This window comes from Perna viridis, chromosome 3 (assembly GCF_037379345.1).
Source record: "Perna viridis isolate PV_CMFRI_1.1 ecotype Kerala chromosome 3, ASM3737934v1, whole genome shotgun sequence".
Lineage (NCBI taxonomy): Eukaryota > Metazoa > Mollusca > Bivalvia > Mytilida > Mytilidae > Perna > Perna viridis.
In genome coordinates, this window is record NC_142447.1 from 55,151,740 (window position 1) to 55,177,117 (window position 25,378).

At 35.3% G+C, this 25,378-nt stretch overlaps 1 protein-coding gene across 1 annotated transcript in view; it reads right to left on the bottom strand.

Moving 5' to 3' along the window:
- The window catches only part of LOC148622966 (uncharacterized), a 36,620-nt gene extending 12,561 nt beyond the window's left edge, over positions 1-24,059 (bottom strand). Inside the window, exons 1-12 of the mRNA XM_088574152.1 lie at positions 24,011-24,059; positions 22,373-23,664; positions 21,690-21,789; positions 20,966-21,016; positions 18,971-19,162; positions 18,170-18,340; positions 17,469-17,639; positions 16,897-17,067; positions 14,297-14,467; positions 13,575-13,745; positions 8,234-8,404; positions 7,513-7,683 (exon numbers count right to left, since the gene is read on the bottom strand). Of these exons, the coding sequence (XP_088430278.1) occupies positions 7,513-7,683; positions 8,234-8,404; positions 13,575-13,745; positions 14,297-14,467; positions 16,897-17,067; positions 17,469-17,639; positions 18,170-18,340; positions 18,971-19,162; positions 20,966-21,016; positions 21,690-21,789; positions 22,373-23,664; positions 24,011-24,059 (2,881 nt within the window). The remainder of the gene's footprint in view (positions 1-7,512; positions 7,684-8,233; positions 8,405-13,574; positions 13,746-14,296; positions 14,468-16,896; positions 17,068-17,468; positions 17,640-18,169; positions 18,341-18,970; positions 19,163-20,965; positions 21,017-21,689; positions 21,790-22,372; positions 23,665-24,010) is intronic.
- Between the last annotated feature and the right edge of the window lie 1,319 nt (positions 24,060-25,378).

Consider the following 25,378-nt stretch of genomic DNA (forward strand, 5'->3'; position numbering starts at 1 on the left):
GTAATGCATGATATGTCTTGCAAAAAGACTTTTATTTTATGTCTATCCAAAATAAAGACCTCCAAAAAATACCAGGAAGACTACTAATTATATTAGAGGATTTGTTTTATATCATTAAATGATTAACCATACATTTATGACGGGTGCCAATTTAACTATATACAGGTGTCTTTTTGACCAAGTGCCATTTTAACCAAGTGCCATTTTGACCAAGTGCCGTTATAAACAAGTGCCATTATGACCAGAATTCATGCTCCCTTTAAAACAAAATGGACAAAAGATAAGTGGCAAATAATATCCTGAAACCCCTTTCTTTATACAAATTTCTTGATCGTAACCACTGCCCCTATTATCCGCCAGGGCCTGCATGAAATATCTGAAGACAGCTCTTCCAGTTGGTACTCAGCTCAGCATTCCTCCTTATATTTCAATTATATGATTGATGACTATTTATAATCTCGCAGGGTTTTCATTTCTAGATAAGCATCAGATGTTTCTTGAAGCTTCTAAAAATGAATAGGCAACTTGAATATATCGACGACTGGTTTATTCGGGTAAATGCATAGAAATAAACAGGTACCGATAAGAGTATAGGAGTGAACTATTTTTCAATTGGACCGTGGTTAATACAGACAAAATTAATCAGCATATTTAGTTCGCACTTAAAGTTGTTTATTGGGTTTGATTATTGACGTAAAATATATAATCAATTTTTATATATTAGAAATACCTATAAAGTGGACCTAACTATCTGCATTTGAACCTTAGTGGAATATGCCAATGGGACTATTTTCTGCGGTAGAGTACGATAATTACGGTTACTATCAGGCTTTACAAATCTAAAGGCCCTAGGAACTGCTATATCAATTCCGATCTTCGACCAAAATTGATTAAAAAAAAACACACTTTAGGGAGTACATACGTACAATCCCGTGAAGGTAATTATTCACAGATGTAGGGGGGACGTTTCTATGAAAAACCTTTATTAATAAATGAACCTGAGATTCAAATAACATGCATCACAATATAGATTTATTGTTTCTATTTATCTTTTTGGCCTTTGTCACCAACCATTAGAATACATTATTCTTAGGCAACGAAGAATAAATGAAACAATTTGGAGAGGTGACAATAGTTTTCTGGTTATAAAACGTTTAGCAAGAAGCTTTAAAACATTGTTTTTGCTGGAAAGAAGGCGAAGTTGAACTTCTAATTTGCACTTTACTATTCGGCAAAGATATTTTATTATGCTAAAACGTTATTTTCAACTTGATATTGACATACGAGTAAAAGCACTTTTCAAATTATTATACATCTGTAAGATCTAGTTTGATAAAACACCTTAACGAAACTTTTTCTTACGATTTTTCGTTAATATTGAAACTGTGAACGATTAATCTTTTCCTGAAAATAGTTTGGGTTTGATTTCATTTCTTTGATTACGCTGTTATTACCTAACACATTACTCGCTTTCATGGATGCGAAAATTTTTACCAAATATGCGCAAAATAAAATTCAAGGTCAGTTGAGTTCTTCCGGTGTACTGTTCTAACATATATTTACATAAACATTCGTGGTTTGGTGTGTGGTAAAGTATGGGAAAATATGGGTAAAAAAAAACCGAAGCGTGAACATTGATGGGACAATTCAGATGCGTCAAAATTCAAATACATGACCAGAACGTTGAAACAGGAAACAAAGACGAACTACTAACACAACGTATCTAACCGAAAAAAAATTATATATCAAAACTTAAGATAAGAAAACACTTAATGTAACACCAAAAACTAAGGCAATAGCAATATGAACTCCCACAAAAAACAGAAGTGACATCAGGTGCTCTGGAAGGGTATTAAGTATGTTTTGCTCCGTCGGCGGAATAAAAGCTTACACGTACAATATCTTGTAAATAAGTTTACGCCTGATAGAACAATTTACATTATAATAAACTCATTAAAACGTTTTTACTTGATAAAGTGAATTTCGAATTCCGTCTTTTTTTCTTTTTTTTTTTTTGTCAGTCTTTGAAACTTGCGCTATTTACAAAATGCAAATCTTATTCCAATTTTGTTGTGCTGTACACGTGTCTTCTCATCAAAAGTACAGAAAAAGATCAAGTTTCGAAAAATTTATAACAAGAAGTAATAAAAAGGAAAAATGTCCAAATAAGAAAAAAATCAAGCACCGGAAAGATCTACCATGGTTAATACAAGTACATGTAATGAAACCATGATGTTTAAGAGGTTTTGTGATACTGCAAATTTCGGTAAAAAACGTAGATATAACTCAGGTAAAATCAGACATGTGGATATAACTCAGGTAAAGTCTGATAAGTGGATATAACTCAGGTCAAGTTAGATAAGTGGATATAACTCGGGTAAAGTCGGATAAATGGTAAATATAACATCTGTCTAGACCGAACGATAAAAATCTCTAAAGGGATTTTTATTAATGAAAAATACTAGGTTTTCTTGTCAAAATATTTAACACAAATTACCGTCGATACAAAAGCATCGTTCCTAAATTCAAAACTACTTGCAGACATCTTATAAGTTCAGGAATTTCTCATCCATTTTTACGGTAATGTTCTTTACAAAGCACAAAAATATTAATACTCATCTTATAAATTAATCATAATCCGTAAAACCTTATTTACAAGAGTAGCACATTGTGCTTATCAAGTCAATCAAGATGGCATTTTTTTTAAGGAATATTGATTCCCTCCTTGGAGCTTTGCATCACAATTAAGCATGATAGTTTGAAACCATTCATTCATACCTTTATTTCCTCAAATACATGAAATATATGAACAGTTTATATATATAGCAAATAACAAAACATTATCACATGTAAAAAAAGGGAAAAGATATCAAATATTTACAATTATTTCATGAAACATGCAATCGGGGATGTCTGTATTAATACAATCCACGTTAACGTTATCATGAACAAGTCTAAATTGGCGGTTGTATTCTGCGGCGCATTGTACAACATGAGCGTGGCACAATTTAGTGAAGTTGATTGCATCATCATTTGTATAATGTTCGGTATTTCCCGAGTAGAATAATAAAAAAGATCATCCTGGGAGTATGAGTCAAGTTTTGTAAACAGTTCTAGGTCGAAGTGTTCGATTATCAAGTCCCACCAGATTTGTCTCAAGACGTTGGTTGCAGAACTTGTACAAGAAATATGGCAAAAAATGTCTACGTATTGTCTATTACATATTAAACATATCATTGGTGAATCACTGGGAACGTCCGTCAGTAGTTTTTTTTTATAAAGTATGACCTTTTTATTTCATTTATTGTTTTTTGAGTTTCTCCAATATTTTGCAAATGTGAGAGTATTATGTATTTCGCAAAATTTAACGAAGTCACTATCGTTATTTATGCTTGTAGACCATTCGCTGGTTTGTACGTTAGACATGTTCCGTTTAATGATTCTTTTCCATTCTTGTTTTGAGAGGAAGTGACCATCTTGAATTAATCCAAGTAAATATTCATGCAAACTATATTTATGAAGTAAGGTTACTACATCAGGAATATAACCAAGATGTTTACGACTGGGGTCCATCAAATATGAAAATAATCGCTTCAGGAAGATTGCTGTAGATAAATATTTGTTGCCCAAAGTGCACAGCTTTTGAAGAAAGAATAATTTGCGTTTATCAATCTCACTTGTGATAGGATGGAAGCCTAGAATACTTTCGCACATATCCGAACGAGTATTAATTTTGAGTTTCAGAATGTTTTTGACTATCAGGTGTTGAAATCGGTTAAGAGTAAACAAGTCTTGTGCTTTGAGGTTGGACCAAAGTTCACAACCACACAATGTAGACGGAAGGATGACAGCAAAATATAATTTAACAAGAACACTCGGGTTTGTTGTATCCGAAGAAATTCCATTTAATGCAAAAAACGAGTTCTTTCCTTTTTGACAGGCTTTAATAGTTCTTTCGTGAGTCTGCATGTAAGCATTTAGGATTATACCAAGATGGGTTACGTTGTCTGAAATAGAAGTACAATCCTGTCCTATAGTCCAGTTGAAGTTGGATGTAGCCAACCTCGGGTTAAGCGTAAATATCACAATGTATGACTTCTGTGCGTTAAATGTAAATCGCCACATTCGTGAGAACTTGTAACAGACATCATGCATACGTTGTAACATAACGAGGGTTGTACTAAATACAAGCAATATCGTCGGCTAATGATGGGGCACAACTTACAACATTATTAACCCCAGTATTTGAGTTTACATTCTGAAGATCAGTTAGCAAATCATTAATAAACACATAAACACTACAAATCGTAAACCTGAAAGGACACCACCTTGTCAAACAACCTTCATTGACAAGAAAAAAGTCAGACTGAATTGATTTACAATAATTGCACTATATGTGTTATTATGAAGGTTATCTATCAATTGCCATAATTTACCTTTAATACCTAATCTACCTAATTTGACTAATAATACCGTGTCGAAGGCTTTTCGACTATGCATAAAGGCTACATATACTTTACTTGATAATTCTAAGTTAAAATACACAGTTTCTTGCAAATTAAATGATGCAGTGAGACAACTAAGCCTTGTTTGAAACCCCTGTTGTTGAGGGTTGGGAAAGGTAACGTTTTCTGAAACTACATCATGAATTCGAGAGTATAAGACACGTTCAAATATTTTAAGAGTACAGGGAAGACGGCTAATAGGCCTGTAGCTATCCGGTAAATATTTCGGTTTGTTGATGCCTTTATACAGTGGAACAATCAGTCCATGCTTCCAAGCTGTAGGTAGTTCAGCGGTTTCAACAATATTATTGAAAAAAAAACAGGTTAGAAATTTAATAGTAGTTTTACCACCACACAAAATATGTTCGTATTGAATTCGGTCAATACCACTTGCTTTTCTTCGTTTAAGATTTTTAACTATATTGGCTACCTCATCCTCTCTGATAGAACCACCTGGAAGAGTGTCACCACGCACTAGAGATTTGTGAATGTTTTCATAAGTCTCTTCTACCCTACCTTTGTTTTCAGCGTCAAAGTTGTCATTTTCACTTTCTCTATACAAGTCTGTAAAATATTCCTTGAAAGCTTCAGCTACTGTTTCCGGAGTATTACCAAGTTTGTCATTGAACACTATTTCAGGGAAATTCGTTTCGATGTAGACCTTGAACGTTTCATTAACTTCCAAAACAGACGAATATCATAGTCTGCTGCTTCATTAATATCATCAAATGATTTTAGCAAAAAATTTTGGATGCATATCGCTGAACGTTTCGGAAATTGTTAAATTGTTTAAAAGGGCAACACCACCTTTTCCATGAATAGCTCTTTAACAGTTTGGTAATTCATCAGCTTTACTAATTCAATTGTACCTATTATCTATAGAAGACAAATATTGCAATGAGTTTGGTTTCAATTTGTGTTCAGTTATAATAAAAATGTCTCAATTTGACATTTCAAGTAGATTAGACAGGCATGCAGTTGAAGATATTATGCCTCTTACATTCCAGGTCATAATATTGATACTACCAATAGTTACCAAAATTATAAATACAGTTAGGAATAACTAATCAAAAATATAAGGCTTAAAAATCACGATGTAATGTTTAATTGTTATCTTGCTCACCGTACCATCCGCGATTACTCAACCACTTCCTACAACTAACACCTTTCGACCAAAAACTTGGTGTTTCGACAAGTTGTACTCTGTCTAAGGTAACATTAAGTGTAGCTGAGAAAACACGAGAATAGTCATGTTTCGGATCAAATATTCTCAAAAGAGTTGCAGTGACTCCGCGTTCGGTTAAATATATAGTTTCAAATACCATTTCTTGTTGATTTCATGAGATGCCATACAATTAATAACGTGCGGTTCGGTTTCTAGTAACACCAGTGAATGAATCTTCGTTGATCGCACTGACTTTTTCCGTAATTCCGTTTGTTCGAACTGGTATGTTGTATGTATTGGCTTGAGTACTTGTATTAGAATTAGCGTCAAGATCAGTGGCGTTATCAGACTTCGGGTTACTACTAGCGATCAATGGGCTAGACAACTGTAAAGGGGTGAGCTCATGTGTAACACGATTAGGTGTAACGGTCCGAGTTGTATTACTATTCACGTCTTGAGTAGTTTTTTTAACTGGGTTCTTTTAGGGAAAACTGTTTGCTTATGAGTTTGTAACGTTCGTATAACAAAAAGCTTATTGTGACGAGAAAGTTCATCATCAAATTTTTGGGCAAAGGCATTGTACACTTCTCCAACGGATTTTTGACTGATGGTTTAAAAGTTTATGGCTTGCATCATACGGTGTGAATTTCCTATTGCAGTTGTCGACCTTTCCGATTTAGTCACTAAGTTCTACCTTTAGTTTGTTGTTCTGTTTCTTTAGGATGTCTAATGTTTTCTTATTGTCTTTATCTGATTTTTCCAAATCATTAATTCTCTGAAGTATTGTTTGTAGATTAACTCTAGTTTCAATGTCAGACAAAACAGAGTTGCAATTCGGACGAGGGGTCTCATTTGCCTGTTTGTGTTCGTCTTTGCGAAAAACATCATAAATGTTACCTTTGTCGCCATTTAGAAACATGCACAGAAGGAAACAATCCCGTGCGTACTTTTGTGTAGACGTGCTTTTTGTTGTACTTTTTCTAGTAAAAAGGGACCCTTCAGAACACCCATCAAATGACTTTGCACGATTGGCGAGTATTGTTCGATACCACGTAATTGTGTTCTCACATTCATGTGTAAGTTCTATAAGTTTAGAAAGGTATCTGTCTTTCGGGAGGTTTAACAGTTCATTGTCTAAATTAGCAATAAAGTTTTGATCTGGGACGAACTCTTGAGACAATGGTAAGTCATTTAAATCAGTCAATGTATTACCGGTACATATCTCATTGTTTACATTTTCGGGATTTGTGGATTGGTCAACACATGAAGAAATTCACTATTTTGAGGGGAATACTCCCTGAAGGATGTCTCCTTTTCATAGAAATCACATATATTTCCATTCGAACCTATGTCCGTAGCTATGGAGGCGTTTGAATCTCCGAAATTTGGAATTATCTGGGAGCTGTCGCACATACCGTCAACATCGGCTGCCATTTTAAACCAAATCTAGGTGTACCCTAGATTATGATATCAAAAATTTTTATATAAATAGCAGTGATTTACCGAATATTCCCAGTGTAAAAATTTTCGATAATTCATACCAAGGATATTTCTAGTCAAACTCCTTGAATGTTTTAAATTTTGTTAATCTGAACTTATTTTTGTTGAACAAAATTCACTTTTGTCCGTACAAAATTGAATTTTGAGTACGAAACCACAAGAGTCCCATCGGCGCCCTGTATTTAGAGGTATAATAACAAATGTTAAGTTCACTCTTAGAATATTTTTAATATTTTTTTTCTGTGTATATTTTATGTATTAAGCTCCGTTCTTACTTGAGTAACGCCTTTAGCAAGATCTTTTCTTCAGTAGTTCTAGCAGTATATAAACGAGTTTACTCACTTGGACAAGGTACCATAGTGCAAGACTGGGTAGACGAGGCAGATCCTACACAATTAGCTCCGTTGTGAGCAGGGGCGGGAGAAGAGCACGTCCTTGATCTATCCTGTGTACCAGTAGCACATGTTACTGAACAACTACCCCATGATCCCCAGTTAGCCCAGTTTCCATCAACTGATAAATAATAGACAAAAGATATAACGGTAAAACATTATCAATAGTTCAAAACTCAAATATATCGAATGTATTCAGAATCAGAATAAAGTACTTTGCGTGGGTTGTAAATCAGAAGATTGAGTCAATTATTGGTATGTAATCACCCATGGTCGAGCGGTCAAAAATGTTCAAGTGTGAAAATTGATCAATTTATTCAAGCATCAAGATTACATGGGCAAAAACAAATGACGTCACAATAGACATTGACCATATAGAATGACAATGAATATAAAAAACGACAACCACTGGACTGAGGGTTCCTGACGTGGACAGGCACATAAAGTATGTGGCGGGAAATATGTTAGTGAGCACCTAACCCTCTCTTAAAGTGGGACAGTGGTGGAAAAATACAACAATAAAACGAACTTTAAAAATCTGATGAACTCGAATTACAAGAAAAGAAACTATTCATAAGAACAGAAGACAAGGACCTAAACGGCATTAGTAGACTAAGTCTTACTTATACAGCAACAACCGAATATTCATTTATAATTTTATAATAACTCACTCGGACATGCAACCTTAGTGCAAGTCTTTGTTGAGGTAGTAGATCCTGCACATTGGGCTCCGTTGTGGGCGGGAGCAGGATTGTCACATGTCCTCTGTCTTTGCTGAATTCCACTGGCACAAGTCACTGAACATGTCCCCCATGATGCCCAAGATCCCCAGTTACCATCAACTAAAATGTTACAATAAAAGTAACTATTATTATTGTCCTATATGATGGACCAAATAATGATAGGCGTCTGTCCATTAATAATAATGGCTTATCAAATTAGAAATCGCGGTATACGGTATTACGTTGTGAAGGGGAGTATTGATAAAAAAATATGAAAAAAACATACATGTATAACCATAAAGTAATCAATCATAAAATGAGCTAGTATATATTTAAAATCCCTTTGATCTTGCTATACAACAATTTTCCATCTCACGCCAGTCCAGTGAGAATGAAAATTATCGCTAGTTTCTATCTCCTCGCGTGAGATACAAGCAACAGCGTAGGAATATTTGACGACCTAAAAAACCGTTTGTTTGTTTAGTGTGAATGACAAAATGCTAATTTGTGGCATTATTTTCTAGTCTATAATGGAAAATGATTATATACAGTAACTTACCCGATAAGAATTGATAAATCCCTAAAATATTCCACAAATTTTAAACGCGAGCGTCATAGCTAACCGATTTTTTTTCTCAAATGATGCACAACATACGTAACGTCACGTAGCACGTCTCCGAAAAATAGCCCCGAAAGGAATCTGCAGCGCTTATAAAACTTATATATTAAGGTCAGGAAAATAAAAAAGAAAAGAAAACTAATACCTTACACTTCAGCAAAACAGCGATAAACAGATTATCAAATATTATTTTCAACTCGCGGGAATTTCTCATGCTCATTTCGTCTCGAGAAAAGCATGAGAAACGCCCTCTCGTTGAAAAAATATTAAATAATCTAATAATATATATATACTAGTTCATTTTATGATTGATAACTTTCATATGGTTCATATATATATATATAAGACTCGGATGTGTGATAGGTACGCCGAAGTGCGATGGTCGCGTTGTTCTGCGATGGTCAACACTGAAGTACGTTGGCTGTGTAACGATAATACACGGAAGTGTGTTCGTTTATAATATATTGAGCGAACTACGTTGGTATCCCATTCAACGATGCCACGAAATTGTACGTGCACAAGCTTTGTAAATGGAAGATCTATATTACTGGAATCGACGACTTCCTTTCTGTATCACTAGCCTTTATACGACCATTTCTCACCAAAAGATATTCTCAGAACGCAAAATCAAAACATGGTGCCCTGGAACAACTATCAAGTTAAATAAAGTTTAAGAAAATTTTGACTGGACATTTACATAAAATCGTGGATTTTTCGGTAACTGTTTTAGTATTCCTTAGTGATAGTATAGTAAGAAATGAAAGTACAATTAGTATAAATTTTGCTTTCATAATTTTCTAAATTATTTGGAAGTATGCGATCATCGTACCTCCGCGTCACATCGCGGTTCCGAGTCTCACACAAATACACGTCTCAGAATGTGACGACACTATTCGATACACTGCTTCATTGGATCCTATTTGACACAAAGGAGATAACGCAAGTATGTTAGAAAATGTATATAAGCTAATTTTCCAGTAAAATAATGACCTTCTTCGGTGCCAGAATGTTTTTGACTATCAGGTGTTGAAATCGGTTAAGAGTAAACAAGTCTTGCGCTTTGAGGTTGGACCAAAGTTCACAACCACACAATGTAGACGGAAGGATGACAGCAAAATATAATTTAACAAGAACACTCGGGTTTGTTGTATCCGAAGAAATTCCATTTAATGCAAAAAACGAGTTCTTTCCTTTTTGACAGGCTTTAATAGTTCTTTCGTGAGTCTGCATGTAAGCATTTAGGATTATACCAAGATGGGTTACGTTGTCTGAAGTAAGAGTACAATCCTGTCCTATAGTCCAGTTGAAGTTGGATGTAGCCAACCTCGGGTTAAGCGTAAATATCACAAAGTATGACTTTTATGCGTTAAATGTAAATCGCCACATTCGTGAGAACTTATAACAGACATCAAGCATACGTTGTAACATAACGAAGGTTGTACTAAATACAAGCAATATCGTCGGCTAATGATGGGGCACAACTTACAACATTATTAACCCCAGTATTTGAGTTTACATTCTGAAGATCAGTTAGCAAATCATTAATAAACACATAAACACTACACATCGTAAACCTGAAAGGACACCACCTTGTCAAACAACCTTCATTGACAAGAAAAGTCGAAGGCTTTTTGACTATGCATAAAGGCTACATATACTTTACTTGATAATTCTAAGTTAAAATACACAGTTTCTTGCAAATTAAATGATGCAGTGAGACAACTAAGCCCTGTTTGACACCCCTGTTGTTGAGGGTTGGGAAAGGTAACGTTTTCTGAAACTAAATCTTGAATTCGAGAGTATAAGACACGTTCAAATATGTTAAGAGTACAGGAAAGACGGCTAATAGGCCTGTAGCTATCCGGTAAATATTTCGGTTTGTTGATGCCTTTATACAGTGGAACAATCAGTCCATGCTTCCAAGCTGTAGGTAGTTCAGCGGTTTCAACAATATTATTGAAAACAAACAGGTTAGAAATTTAATAGTAGTTTTACCACCATACAAAATATGTTCGTATTGAATTCGGTCAATACCACTTGCTTTTCTTCGTTTAAGATTTTTAACTATATTGGCTACCTCATCTTCTCTGATAGAACCACCTGGAAGAGTGTCACCACGCACTAGAGATTTGTGAATGTTTTCATAAGTCTCTTCTACCCTACCTTTGTTTTCAGCGTCAAAGTTATCATTTTCACTTTCGCTATACAAGTCTGTAAAATCATTCCTTGAAAGCTTCAGCTACTGTTTCCGGAGTATTACCAAGTTTGTCATTGAACACTATTTCAGGGAAATTCGTTTCGATGTAGACCTTGAACGTTTCATTAACTTCCAAAACAGACGAATATCATAGTCTGCTGCTTCATTAATATCATCAAATGATTTTAGCAAAAAATTTTGGATGCATATCGCTGAACGTTTCGGAAATTGTTAAATTGTATAAAAGGGCAACACCACCTTTTCCATGAATAGCTCTTTAACAGTTTGGTAATTCATCAGCTTTACTAATTCAATTGTACCTATTATCTATAGAAGACAAATATTGCAATGAGTTTGGTTTCAATTTGTGTTCAGTTATAATAAAAATGTCTCAATTTGACATTTCAAGTAGATTAGACAGGCATGCAGTTGAAGATATTATGCCTCTTACATTCCAGGTCATAATATTGATACTACCAATAGTTACCAAAATTATAAATACAGTCAGGAATAACTAATCAAAAATATAAGGCTTAAAAATCACGATGTAATGTTTAATTGTTATCTTGCTCACCGTACCATCCGCGATTACTCAACCACTTCCTACAACTAACACCTTTCGACCAAAAACTTGGTGTTTCGACAAGTTGTACTCTGTCTAAGGTAACATTAAGTGTAGCTGAGAAAACACGAGAATAGTCATGTTTCGGATCAAATATTCTAAAAAAAAATTGCAACGAATCCGCGTTCGGTTAAATATATAGTTTCAAATACCATTTCTAGTTGATTTCATCGAGATGCCATACAAGTAATAACGTGCGGTTCGGTTTCTAGTAACACCAGTGAATGAATCTTCGTTGATCGCAATGACTTTTACCGTAATTCCGTTTGTTCGAACTGGTATGTTGTATGTATTGGCTTGAGTACTTGTATTAGAATTAGCGTCAAGATCAGTGGCGTTATCAGACTTCGGGTTACTACTAGCGATCAATGGGCTAGACAACTGTAAAGGGGTGAGCTCATGTGTAACACGATCAGGTGTAACGGTCCGAGTTGTATTACTATTCACGTCTTGAGTAGTTTCTTTAACTGGGTTCTTTTAGGGAAAACTGTTTGCGTATGAGTTTGATACAATCATATAACAAAACGCTTATTGTGACGAGAAAGTTCATCATCAACTTTATGGGCAAAGGCATTGTACACTTGATAACTGAATTCTTCTCCAACGGATTTTGACTGCTGGTTCAAAAGTTTATGGCTTGCATCATACCGTGTGAATTTCCTATTGCAGTTTTCGACCTTTCCGATTAACTCACTAAGTTCTACCTTTAGTTTGTTGTTCTGTTTCTTTAGGATGTCTAATGTTTTCTTATTGCCTTGATCTGATTTTTCCAAATCATTAAGTCTCTGTAGTACTGATTGTAGATTAACTCTAGTTTCAATGTCAGACAAAACAGAGTTGCAATTCGGACGAGGGGTCTCATTTGCCTGTTTGTGTTCGTCTTTGCGAAAAACATCATAAATGTTACCTTTGTCGCCATTTAGAAACATGCACAGAAGGAAACAATCCCGTGCGTACTTTTGTGTAGACGTGCTTTTTGTTGTACTTTTTCTAGTAAAAAGGGACCCTTCAGAACACCCATCAAATGACTTTGCACGATTGGCGAGTATTGTTCGATACCATGTAATTGTGTTCTCACATTCATGTGTAAGTTCTATAAGTTTAGAAAGGTATCTGTCTTTTGGGAGGTTTAACAGTTCATTGTCTAAATTAGCAATAAAGTTTTGATTTGGGACGAACTCTTGAGACAATGGTAAGTCATTTAAATCAGTCAATGTATTACAGGTACATATCTCATTGTTTACATTTTCGAGGTTTGTGGATTGGTCAACACATGAAGAAATTCACTATTCTGAGGGGAATACTCCCTGAAGGATGTCTCCTTTTCATAGAAATCACATATATTTCCATTCGAACCTATGTCCGTAGCTATCGAGGCGTTTGAATCTCCGAAATTTGGAATTATCTGGGAGCTGTCGCACATACCGTCAACATCGGCTGCCATTTTAAACCAAATCTAGGTGTACCCTAGATTATGATATCAAAATTTTTTATATAGATAGCAGTGATTTACCGAATATTCCCAGTGTAAAAATTTTCGATAATTCATACCAAGGATATTTCTAGTCAAACTCCTTGAATGTTTTAAATTTTGTTAATCTGAACTTATTTTTGTTGAACAAAATTCACTTTTGTCCGTACAAAATTGAATTTTGAGTACGAAACCACAAGAGTCCCATCGGCGCCCTGTATTTAGAGGTATAATAACAAATGTTAAGTTCACTCTTAGAATATTTTTAATATTTTTTTTCTGTGTATATTTTATGTATTAAGCTCCGTTCTTACTTGAGTAACGCCTTTAGCAAGATCTTTTCTTCAGTAGTTCTAGCAGTATATAAACGAGTTTACTCACTTGGACAAGGTACCATAGTGCAAGACTGGGTAGACGAGGCAGATCCTACACAATTAGCTCCGTTGTGAGCAGGGGCGGGAGAAGAGCACGTCCTTGATCTATCCTGTGTACCAGTAGCACATGTTACTGAACAACTACCCCATGATCCCCAGTTAGCCCAGTTTCCATCAACTGATAAATAATAGACAAAAGATATAACGGTAAAACATTATCAATAGTTCAAAACTCAAATATATCGAATGTATTCAGAATCAGAATAAAGTACTTTGCGTGGGTTGTAAATCAGAAGATTGAGTCAATTATTGGTATGTAATCACCCATGGTCGAGCGGTCAAAAATGTTCAAGTGTGAAAATTGATCAATTTATTCAAGCATCAAGATTACATGGGCAAAAACAAATGACGTCACAATAGACATTGACCATATAGAATGACAATGAACATAAGAAAACGACAACCACTGGACTGAGGGTTCCTGACGTGGACAGGCACATAAAGTATGTGGCGGGAAATATGTTAGTGAGCACCCAACCCTCTCTTAAAGTGGGACAGTGGTGGAAAAATACAACAATAAAACGAACTCTAAAACTCTGATGAACTCGAATTACAAGAAAAGAAACTATTCATAAGAACAGAAGACATGGACCTAAACGGCATTAGTAGACTAAGTCTTACTTATACAGCAACAACCGAATATTCATTTATAATTTTATAATAACTCACTCGGACATGCAACCTTAGTGCAAGTCTTTGTTGAGGTAGTAGATCCTGCACATTGGGCTCCGTTGTGGGCGGGAGCAGGATTGTCACATGATCTCTGTCTTTGCTGAATTCCACTGGCACAAGTCACTGAACATGTCCCCCATGATGCCCAAGATCCCCAGTTACCATCAACTAAAATGTTACAATAAAAGTAACTATTATTATTGTCCTATATGATGGACCAAATAATGATAGGCGTCTGTCCATTAATAATAATGGCTTATCAAATTAGAAATCGCGGTATACGGTATTACGTTGTGAAGGTGAGTATTGATAAAAAAAAAATATGAAAAAAAACATACATGTATAACCATAAAGTTATCAATCATAAATTGAGCTAGTATATATTTAAAATCCCTTTGTTTTGCTATACAACAATTTTCCATCTCACGCCAGTCCAGTGAGAATGAAAATTATCGCTAGTTTCTATGTCCTCGCGTGATATACAAGCAACAGCGTAGGAATATTTGACGACCTAACTAACCGTCTGTTTGTTTAGTGTGAATGAAAAAATGCTAATTTGTGGCATTATTTTCTAGTCTATAATGGAAAATGATTATATACAGTAACTTACCCGATAAGAATTGATAAATCCCTAAAATATTCCACAAATTTTAAACGCGAGCGTCATAGCTAACCGATTTTTTTTCTCAAATGATGCACAACATACGTAACGTCACGTAGCACGTCTCCGAAAAATAGCCCCGAAAGGAATCTGCAGCGCTTATAAAACTTATATATTAAGGTCAGGAAAATAAAAAAGAAAAGAAAACTAATACCTTACACTTCAGCAAAACAGCGATAAACAGATTATCAAATATTTTTTTCAACTCGCGGGAATTTCTCATGCTCATTTCGTCTCGAGAAAAGCATGAGAAACGCCCTCTCGTTGAAAAAATATTAAATAATCTAATAATATATATATACTAGTTCATTTTATGATTGATAACTTTCATATGGTTCATATACATATATATATATATAAGACTCGGATGTGTGATAGGTACGCCGAAGTGCGATGGTCGCGTTGTTCTGCGATGGTCAACACTGAAGTACGTTGGCTGTGTAACGATAATACACGGAAGTGCGTTCGTTTATAATATATTGAGCGAACTACGTTGGTATCCCATTCAACGATGCCACGAAATTGTACGTGCACAAGCTTTGTAAATGGAAGATCTATATTACTGGAATCGACGACTTCCTTTCTGTATCACTAGCCTTTATACGATCATTTTTCACCAAAAGATATTTTCAGAACGCAAAATCAAAACATGGTGCCCTGGAACGACTATCAAGTTAGATAAAGTTTAAGAAAATTTTGGCTGGACATTTACATAAAATCGTGGATTTTTCGGTAACTGTTTTAGTATTCCTTAGTGATAGTATAGTAAGAAATGAAAGTACAATTAGTATAAATTTTGCTTTTATAATTTTCTAAATTATTTGGAAGTATGCCATTGAAAAGAATGGAAGTAAAGTTCTATCTAGTTGCATGTAGACTATTATCCTACCTGTAGAATCATTTTGTTAATTAATTAAGGTATTTTAAGATTTTCGTATATTTACGATATTTACGGAAAAACATGAGATTCAAATCATTTCAGCGAAGTACAAAAAGAAATTCAAAATGCACCTCCGTGTAATGGCCAAATCATTTCCGCGTTGCTATAGACAGTCAACAATCGCAGTGTTTCGTGATCACAAACGCACTTACCATCACACTTCGCGCGATCATCGTACCTCCGCGTCACATCGCGATTCCGAGTCTCACACAAATACACGTCTCAGAATGTGACGACACTATTCGATCCACTGCTTCATTGGATCGTATTTGACACAAAGAAGATAACGTAAGTATGTTAGAAAATGTAAATGAGCTAATTTTCCAGTAAAATAATGACCTTCTTCGGTGCCTTAAACAAACTAGGTTTAACATGTACATATATTTTCATATAGAGAAAAGCAGGATATTTGTATTGATTAAAACATGGTCATGCAGTGTTCATAAATGTGCCTTAAAATGTCAAGAATGCGTATTATCAATAAATTGACTACCCTTGCCTGCAACATTTCGGATCCATGCATTGTCAACGTTTTCAGGCAATATCACTTTCCCACGGCCCAATCAACGTACCATGATAATGCTCTCTACAGAAACAACTATTATATACTTATAAATATTTGCGAATAAATAACATTGCAGGACATGCAACCTTAGTGCAAGTCTTTGTTGCGGTAGTGGACCCTGAACATTGAGCTCCATTATGAGCGGGAGCTGGGTTGTCATATGACCTCTGTCTCTGCTGAATTCCACTGGCACAAGTCACTGAACATGTACCCCATGATGCCCAAGATCCCATCCACTGTGTTAAAAAGTCAACGTAGCCTTATTTTATCATTTTCATTATGTAAATGTTCATAGACAAAAAGAGCGTTGTAACACATCCTCAAACTTTAGTGTTTATTAAATGGCTATTAATTTTGAGAAAGGCAAGAAGTTACTATATCATTCCACATCAGTTATTGCCATAAATCTTAATTGAAATAATAATACTAACCTGGACAAGCTACCATTGTACATGACTGAGTTGATGTCGTAGAGCCAACACAGTTTGCCCCGTTGTGAGCAGGTGCTGGGTTACTACAGCTTCTAGAACGGGATTTGGTACCTGAAGCACAGGTCACAGAACAGCTTCCCCAAGAACCCCAATTTGCCCAGTTTCCATCAACTTTTTACAAACAAGAAACAAATGTTTTGTTAATAGCATAGTTTATTGTTGATAGTATAAATTTTACTGGAATTAACCCAACCCTTTTAGAGATACACTTATCACAACAGTATGCAAGCTTAGTTTTGACGTCATATTAAATCTAATTAATATAAAATTACAACTTGACGGCTTTAGCTTTGACTTATGTTAATTTTCAAGGCAGTATTGCAAACAATAAAATAAAATTCGAAGTCCCTTGAAATTTCGATTGTTGCAAATATATTTGTGTCTGATTCATCTTTGTATTCTTGTCTTGTCTGCAATCGGGTATTTTTCAAATGATTTTCAAAACTATTTCCTTATTTAAGACATGACTAAGTAGTAATTGATACATTAAGAACTGTGCAAGATGAATTTACCTGGACAAGCAACTTTTGTGCATTGTATGGAATCAGTTCCTGAACCGGAACAGAAGTTCCCGCCATTTGCAGGTGCTGGGCTGTCACATTGTCTTATTCTTGTCTTTGTACCACTAGCGCAAGTCACTGAGCAAGATCCCCAAGATGCCCATTGACCCCAACCTCCATGTACTGAAACCAGATATCAATGAAATATTGAATGTTCTCTGTAATCACACGCTCCTACAATGTCAAAACGATTTTCTCTTGCGATGTTTACTGATTTGGTACATCAATAACTGATTTATTTTATTTGTTTTTTCTTTTTGAGTTACATTTAATTATTTTTAAGAAACTCTATTTGCTTATCCACTATCACAATGCCTGATCCTTAGATTTACATTGTAGGCGTATGGGTATGACTTGTTTTTGTTTTTGTACTAATTCCGAAAAATAATTTTGGATATTTAAAATTAAATATAAAAAAAATACTTTAGACTGCTATTGGTAGTCACATTGCCACTGTATATACTGCTGCATAGATATTTTATGGTTGTGCCGAAAACGGTTGATGTTAACTTCTTGTCAAACTAGACTATCCTTTCGCATTCTTCAAAAAAATAGATATTCCTTTATTTCTTATATAAAAATTCTCGTATGCTACTGAGAACAATAATCGTGTCATTAAAATGGTTACAAAGCGTAAATATTAATGCCATTACCTGCGCACGAAGGCATTGTACAGCTGATACTCTGTGATCCTGACCCACTACAGGATGTTCCGCCATGAGCTGGAGCTGGATTGGTACAACCTCGTGTTCTTGTTTGCTGACCACTACCACATGTCACTGAACATTGTGCCCATGACGACCACGTAGCCCAATTTCCATTTACTAAACGAATTGTTTTCATATTTTAAGTAAAACATTGTTTATGTTTCGTACTTTAAAGCTACACTACTTATGTTAGCCAGTAAGTTAACGTCTCATTCCTTAGTCTTATGTAAGCTTGTAAGGTAATTAAATATCTTTAAGGGTGTTCGCTGGTCTATTTGATAATAAAAAGGATTTCAAAGGATTATGAAAAATCTTTTAAGACCATTCACAATAGAAAAAATTAAGAAGAAAGAATAGATGGGTCAGTGTACTCGTTTGTGAGATATAAGCATCTGAAATTATAGCGGGGAAAGGATCCACGGGTTTTGTCTTAGTAAATTTTATCTTTTAAAACAACTGTACTAACACGGATGTTATAAAGACTCCCGAATAACATTTTAAGGTGTGGTTAATGAAATTATGAAAAGAAAAGTTGGCAAAAAATATTAATACTATGAAATGGATAAAACTAGATGAGTCCGAAAGTCTGACAAAAATGGCTGAACATGACCAGCTAACATCCTTAAAAACAAAGACGAATGACTGAACTTGTTTCTCTCTGTTATAATGTTGAACCTTCCCTTGGATTTTTAGTTTTTGTTAATAAAAAGATCGACAGTGTATTACTACTAATTATCTGTATTTTACCTGGACAAGGTGATGTGGTAGAACACGTTTTAGTCTCTACTGTCCCGGTACCAGAACATTGTTTACCATCATATTTAGGAGCGGGGTTGGTGCAGGAACGTGTTCGGGATGTTGTTCCACTACTACTTGTAGAGGTTGTACACGTGACAGAGCATGTAGCCCAGTTAGCCCAATCAGTCCATTGACCATCAACTATAGAATACAAAACAAATCGGCTAATATGGTACAGTAAAACTGCGATTTGTTTTTGAAAAAACTGATTCACTGAAGCTGAAAGGAAGCTTTGGCGCTGAGAGAAGCTTAGATAGTGCAGGGGAATCTAGACTGTGAAGGAAAGCATATTTATTGTAGGCTTAGACAGTGGTGGAAGGCTTAGACATTGAAGGAGGCTTAGACACTGAAGGGGGGCTTACACAGGGAAGGGAGACTCAGACAGTGAAGAAGGCTTAGACAGTGAAGGAAGGCTTATAGACAGTGACGGAATGCTTAAACAGTGAAGGAAGGCTTATAGACAGTGATGGAATGCTTAAATAGTGAAGGAATGCTTAGGCAGTGAAGGAGGCTTAGACAGTGAAGGGAAGCTTACAAAGTGGATAGGGGACTTAGACACTGAAGGGAGGCTTATACAGTAATGGAAGGCTTAGACAGCGAAGAGAAGCTAAGACTAAGAGAGTGAAGAGAAGCTTAGACACTGAAGAAAACTACGACTGTGAAGGAACGCTTAGACCGTGATGTGAGGTTTAGAGAATGAGGGGAGGCCTAGAAAGTGAAGGGAGGTTTAGATACTATAGAGAAGCTTGTAAAGTGGGCGTAGACATGAAAGAGAAGCTTAGACTGTGAATGGAGGTTTAGAAATTAATGAGAGGCTTAAGACAATGACTGGACGTTTAGACAGTGATTGAACTTCAAGGCTTAGGTATAGAAGGGAGGCTTAGACACTGAAAAGAAGCTTAGACTTTGAAGGAAGGCTAAGACAGTGATAGGAAGCTTAGACAATGATGGCAGGTCTAGAGAGCCAGGAAAAGCTTAGACACTGTGAAGAAGCTTGTGAAGGGAGGCGGAGACAGTTAAGAGAAGCTTAGACTGTGAAGGGAGGCTTAGACTGTGAGGGAGGCTTAGACTGTGATGTAAGATTTAGATAATGAAGGGAAGCTTAGACAGTGATGATAGGTTTAGTTAGTGATGGAAGGCTTAGACAATGGTGGGAGATTTAGACAGCAAAGACAAGCTTAGACACTGCAGAGAAGCTTGTGTGACAGGCTTAGACAGCGAAGAGAAGCTTTGACTGTGTGTGAAGGGAGGCTTAGACAGTGTAGGGAGGTTTAGACACTGAAAAGCATCAAAATAGGACAGTTCAGATACAACAAAATCAAAGTACATATTCAAAACGTGAATAAAAATAGAACCAGAGCGACGATCTACACATACAATGTAGACAACATAATAAAATATAATTACTTCTAAAAACTGATGATAAGAAAAACGAGACAGCACACAAAAAAAACTAAAGCCCTTACAATGTGAATTCCACAAACAAAAACGTGAATGACGTCGATTACCACAAGAAATTTACATATTTTGTGCTCCGTCATCCATCACACAGGTGACCGAAACCCGAGCCAAAACCTGGTAAGGTAGATTGTCATTCCGGTAAGAGGTGAAATCTATTAGAAGATAACCTCATATCAGTCAATCACAATAAAAACTTAACTGGTAATGATATCAACAAATCACATGAATGACAGTAACGGATCAACTGTGAAATGTATACTACATAGGTTGGGGATGTTGGTATACTGACGATAAGGGCAGATGGAAGTTTACGATTGGGAAGTAAAAATCGTCAAGTTATTCATTAAATTACGTGTTATATAGATATAAGACCTAGATACGAAGTAGAAAAAGGTATGTAAGATTTTTCCGATATCAACTGAAAAATGACACTGATCATCTGTAAACCTCGTATGTAGATACCATTATACTGTATATACTCACTTGGCGGTGGTTTGGCACAGTCTTCCTCTGCTACGCCGTCTCCATCGTCATCTGTCGGATAAAAACTATCAAAATTACTCCATGCTTGACATGTATATTTATTTGAATCTTGCAGCTCACTGCATTTAATTTACTTCGAAAATTCATGATTTAATCAAATGTTTCCTTGTTATTCTATTCTAGACCAATACTGCCTCATTATAAATGTATACTGAAAATACGAACTGTCGCTGGAAACAGGTAGGATAAATCGTATGTCAAAACTAAGATTAAACATCATTACTGAAGGTTCCAATCGGAAAATCAGTTTTTAAACAACGAAGTGCCACAGACCATTCTCTCTTCATTTTCCATTAAAATGTATGTTGTTCATGTCTTTTACCTTTTCACTAATGCCTTCCGATAACAAAGATTTGTTTCTTTATAATCGCGAAATGTGAAAAAAAAAAACAATATTTTTCAATAAACGAAAATTGCTTTTATGGAAATGTTCGGCTGAAAATGTTCATATTAGACCGTAATATCAAATATACAATTTTTCGATTATCTGTTACTTATTCTTGCATTTTTTTCCTTCTGATTTTACATTAGTTTGCATTACAAATTAAGAAACACTGAGTTTTTTTTATACAATTTTCAATGAAAATTTCAGACATTTAAACTGTTCTTTTTAACTTGTCCTACTTGTGGTCATTTTATTACTGTTTCGATACCATATATATACCTTTGCCTTTATTTTCTGTGGTGCACAACTCCTCGTCAATTAGGCCATCACAGTCGTTATCAACACCGTCACCGACGACGGTACTTGTAGGAACACATACCTACAGAGGACATAAGCATTTTGACAGAACAATTATTATATTATGTAATGATACAATTTAAGTTTCCTATATATATTGTGGAAAATAAATAGAAGTTCGATTAACTCAAAGGGATACATGTGAAGCAAAACAAAGACGTTTGAAAAATACAAAATAAGCAAGAATGAACAAAAACGTCGAAAGATACAAAATATGCATGAATTAACAAAACTGTTGCATGCGCAAATATTGGCGCGGTTATTTTAGCGCTTCTCAAAATATTTTACAGTGTTTTAATTTATGAAAAAGATTTATTTTCTCACAGTTTTGTTGTTCAAGTGTTTCAAATCAAATCAAGACAAACTTTTTTTTTCAAAAAAGGTGTGTGGCTACTGTGCTTAAATCGACAGGTATGCATTGACAAATCCGCATAAAAACTCGGTAGTTATCTTGATAATAATAAATAGATACTTTGGAAAAAAAAATACAACGAGGACATGACTTCCTGATACAAGGCACAAGCTAATTACTTTATATATTGTTAACTGATACGTTTCCTTACTTAATACACATTTTATGATTTTTTAATAATTTCAAAACATACCGCATTGACTCTGGCCATTCTCATCCCAGTAGTGAAGCCATATGTCTCCAAATTTGCCTTCCCATATAAGAAGCCACCAAAGATTGATATGGGAGACTGGTGTCGAACTGTGTGGGAACCATCAGAAACATATGTATAACCACCAACGAAATCTGTGTCGGGTATGTCGTTATAAACTGTGTTCGATGGAAAGGCTTTCCCATCAAGAAGGAGACCGCTTTTCTCGGACTTTTTCACAACAAACATGAAATAATTGGTGTAACTGCCACCAGAATATTTTGGTGTGGTAAATGTGTAGTCTGCGGCATACTGTTCAAAGGGAGGCATAATAATCATGGCGGGATCTGCAGGTTCTGAACTAGAAAGCTGACTTTTAACGATGTAAGTCAGCATAATAGCCTTGTCCGCCGTGAAATAGCAGAAGTATTTGGAATCAATTGATATCTGTTTGTTGTCGCCTGCTGTTGCTATGGTAAAACTACTACTGATTTGCCTTCCTGATTTGTCACATTTGTAAGTAACTTTAGTATTATCCTCACTTGGAACAATTTTGTAGAAGTCACCAGTGGTTCTTGCAGGTGTTGGAACAGTTGCAAACGTTTTCCCCCATGTATCAACAGGGATAAGCTGTTCTACCAAGTGGTCCTGACTACCGCCGCTTCCTGTATTGGTTTTCCGGTTACCACTAAATGCTGTAACGGGTTTGTTACTAGATATGTAACAACCTGATAAATCTCCTGAACTTTGAAGTTGGATTGCATCAAACCTGTTAAGGGTTACTGTCAGTGTTTGTCCTTTGGAATACGTTTTCCCACCGTATGAAACGCTTCCACATTTTTGACAACTTCCGAGCTTGATTTTGACAGTTGTTGAATCCTCAACACCGACAACACAAATTTGAGCTTTACGATACGGAGGGTAGTAGGTAACAGTGTAATATTCAGTGCCAAGAACATCAACAGGGAAACCTAGAAAGGCATCGTTTGAGTATTTCTGTTTATTTACACCATATATGACTATTTCATCGTCAGCTTTGACAAGTATACCCTTTGATTGTTTAACAGTACCCTCTAAACGCAGTCTCAAGTCAATAAATAGTTGTTTTACTTGACCAGCGGTAACTGAAAACTTCTCGTTTACTCTCGGACTTGTCCACTTTGGAGCCGTGACTTCAACGTTAACTGTTGTTGTACGTGACGTCGTAACGAAAAGTTCTAGCTTAAAATCTGACAAGTAGTTGTCCATAAAAGCAATTACAAACTCAGTTCCTCTGTTATCTGGAGCATTTTGTCCTATAAGACAATTGAAAAAATCGAAATGAGATTGTTCAGTATGCTAAGACTTATCTTATTCGGTCAAAAAGAAATCTTAATATCATCATCTTTCACTACAGTTAAAGATTTGGAGAATGTTTGTGTAATACATAATTAGTTTTTTGTTTTACATGTTTTATATTTTTATGTCGTGTAACCTGATCATTCCAATTGTTATATACAATGGAATTAAAAGAACAATAAAATCACTTTGAATATTCGCCATCAACACCATGTTTCTGCTATAATGAGGGCTGGAAACATGACTGTCATAATTAAACATTTTATGAGGGAATTCATCTTGGAAAAAAAATAGCAAACGTACCACTAACAGTGGACACAAGCCCAAGTAATACTAGGAACCGTAAGTGCATCTTGCTCTGTTCGGAAACCTGCAGAAAATGTAAAGAAACATGCTTAGATAAACATGGATATTAACACAATACAAGTTTCTGTAATGTTACATTATTATTAACAACGTGATAAAAAAATATTTTTCTGTTTTCTTGCATGTAACAATACAGTTGATCTTCAATCATCTTATTCCTCTTAAATTATACTCACATACATGAGCAGCCAGACTGTTGCACACTGAATTACGAAGTGGTCCAGTGACACACATTTAATATTAATTAATTTCCTGACGTATTATAGAAAGATTAAACAAACTTTACTAAGAATTAAATTTAGGTATTGGCTTAACATCAAAGGTTATTGTTTGGCCTGGATGAAACCTACATTATATGTAACATACTTACCAACGAACCGTCTAACAGAAAAAAATCAGGACATTGAACGAAACATATTACTATTGACAGAAAGTGGATATCTTGAACATAGTTTTCGAAGTTAGTATTATTTACGGCCAAATTTCATCAAAATATCTATTATTAAAGAGCCTAAATCGCTCATTTGGCTTGATAAGCATCTTTTTATTTTTGAAAAAAGGCGATGTTTTTCTTGGATATAAATTCTTCTCCAGCATGACTTGACAGATTTACATGATAATCTGACCACAGAAAGATCGCATCATGTTGCACATGTTTATTCATGTATGAATTTGCCTAAACCTAACGGTTTTTTAGATATATGATTCTGTCTGACCCCTATATTCTATGTTAGTAACGGCGGTAATGTTTTTCGACGGATCAAAAATCCCCACATCAGTTCTATGCAGAATACTCTAATAAACATTCATACCAAGTTTGGTTCTAATTGGACAGGTAGTATCAGAGGAGAAGATTGTTTAATAATTGTTAACGACGACGACGGGTGCCAATTGATGGCAATAGCTCACAGCTCACATTGCCCTTTGGGAAAGGTGAGCTAAAATTACAAGAAACGAATTGAGAGCCAGATTTGTCAAAGGACCATTCAATTAAATATGACAACTTTTCTCTCATAGTTCTTTCATATATGGCAGCGTTGTATATAAAGTAGAAAAGAAATAACAATCAACAAAATCATACGAATCTTGAGAGTAATGGACCATCTAATACCTCAAATGAATGTTTAACACTCAGAAAATAGTTTACACCATAACATTAATTGCAATAATTGATAATAACTATTTAAGAGATGTTAATGTAGGGTTATTAACTGTAAAGCATTTGCTGGAAGATGAAATAAAACGTGATTTGAACGGCTTTTTGCGAAGTTTTGGTATCCAGTAAAAAGGTCAGTGATGTGATCG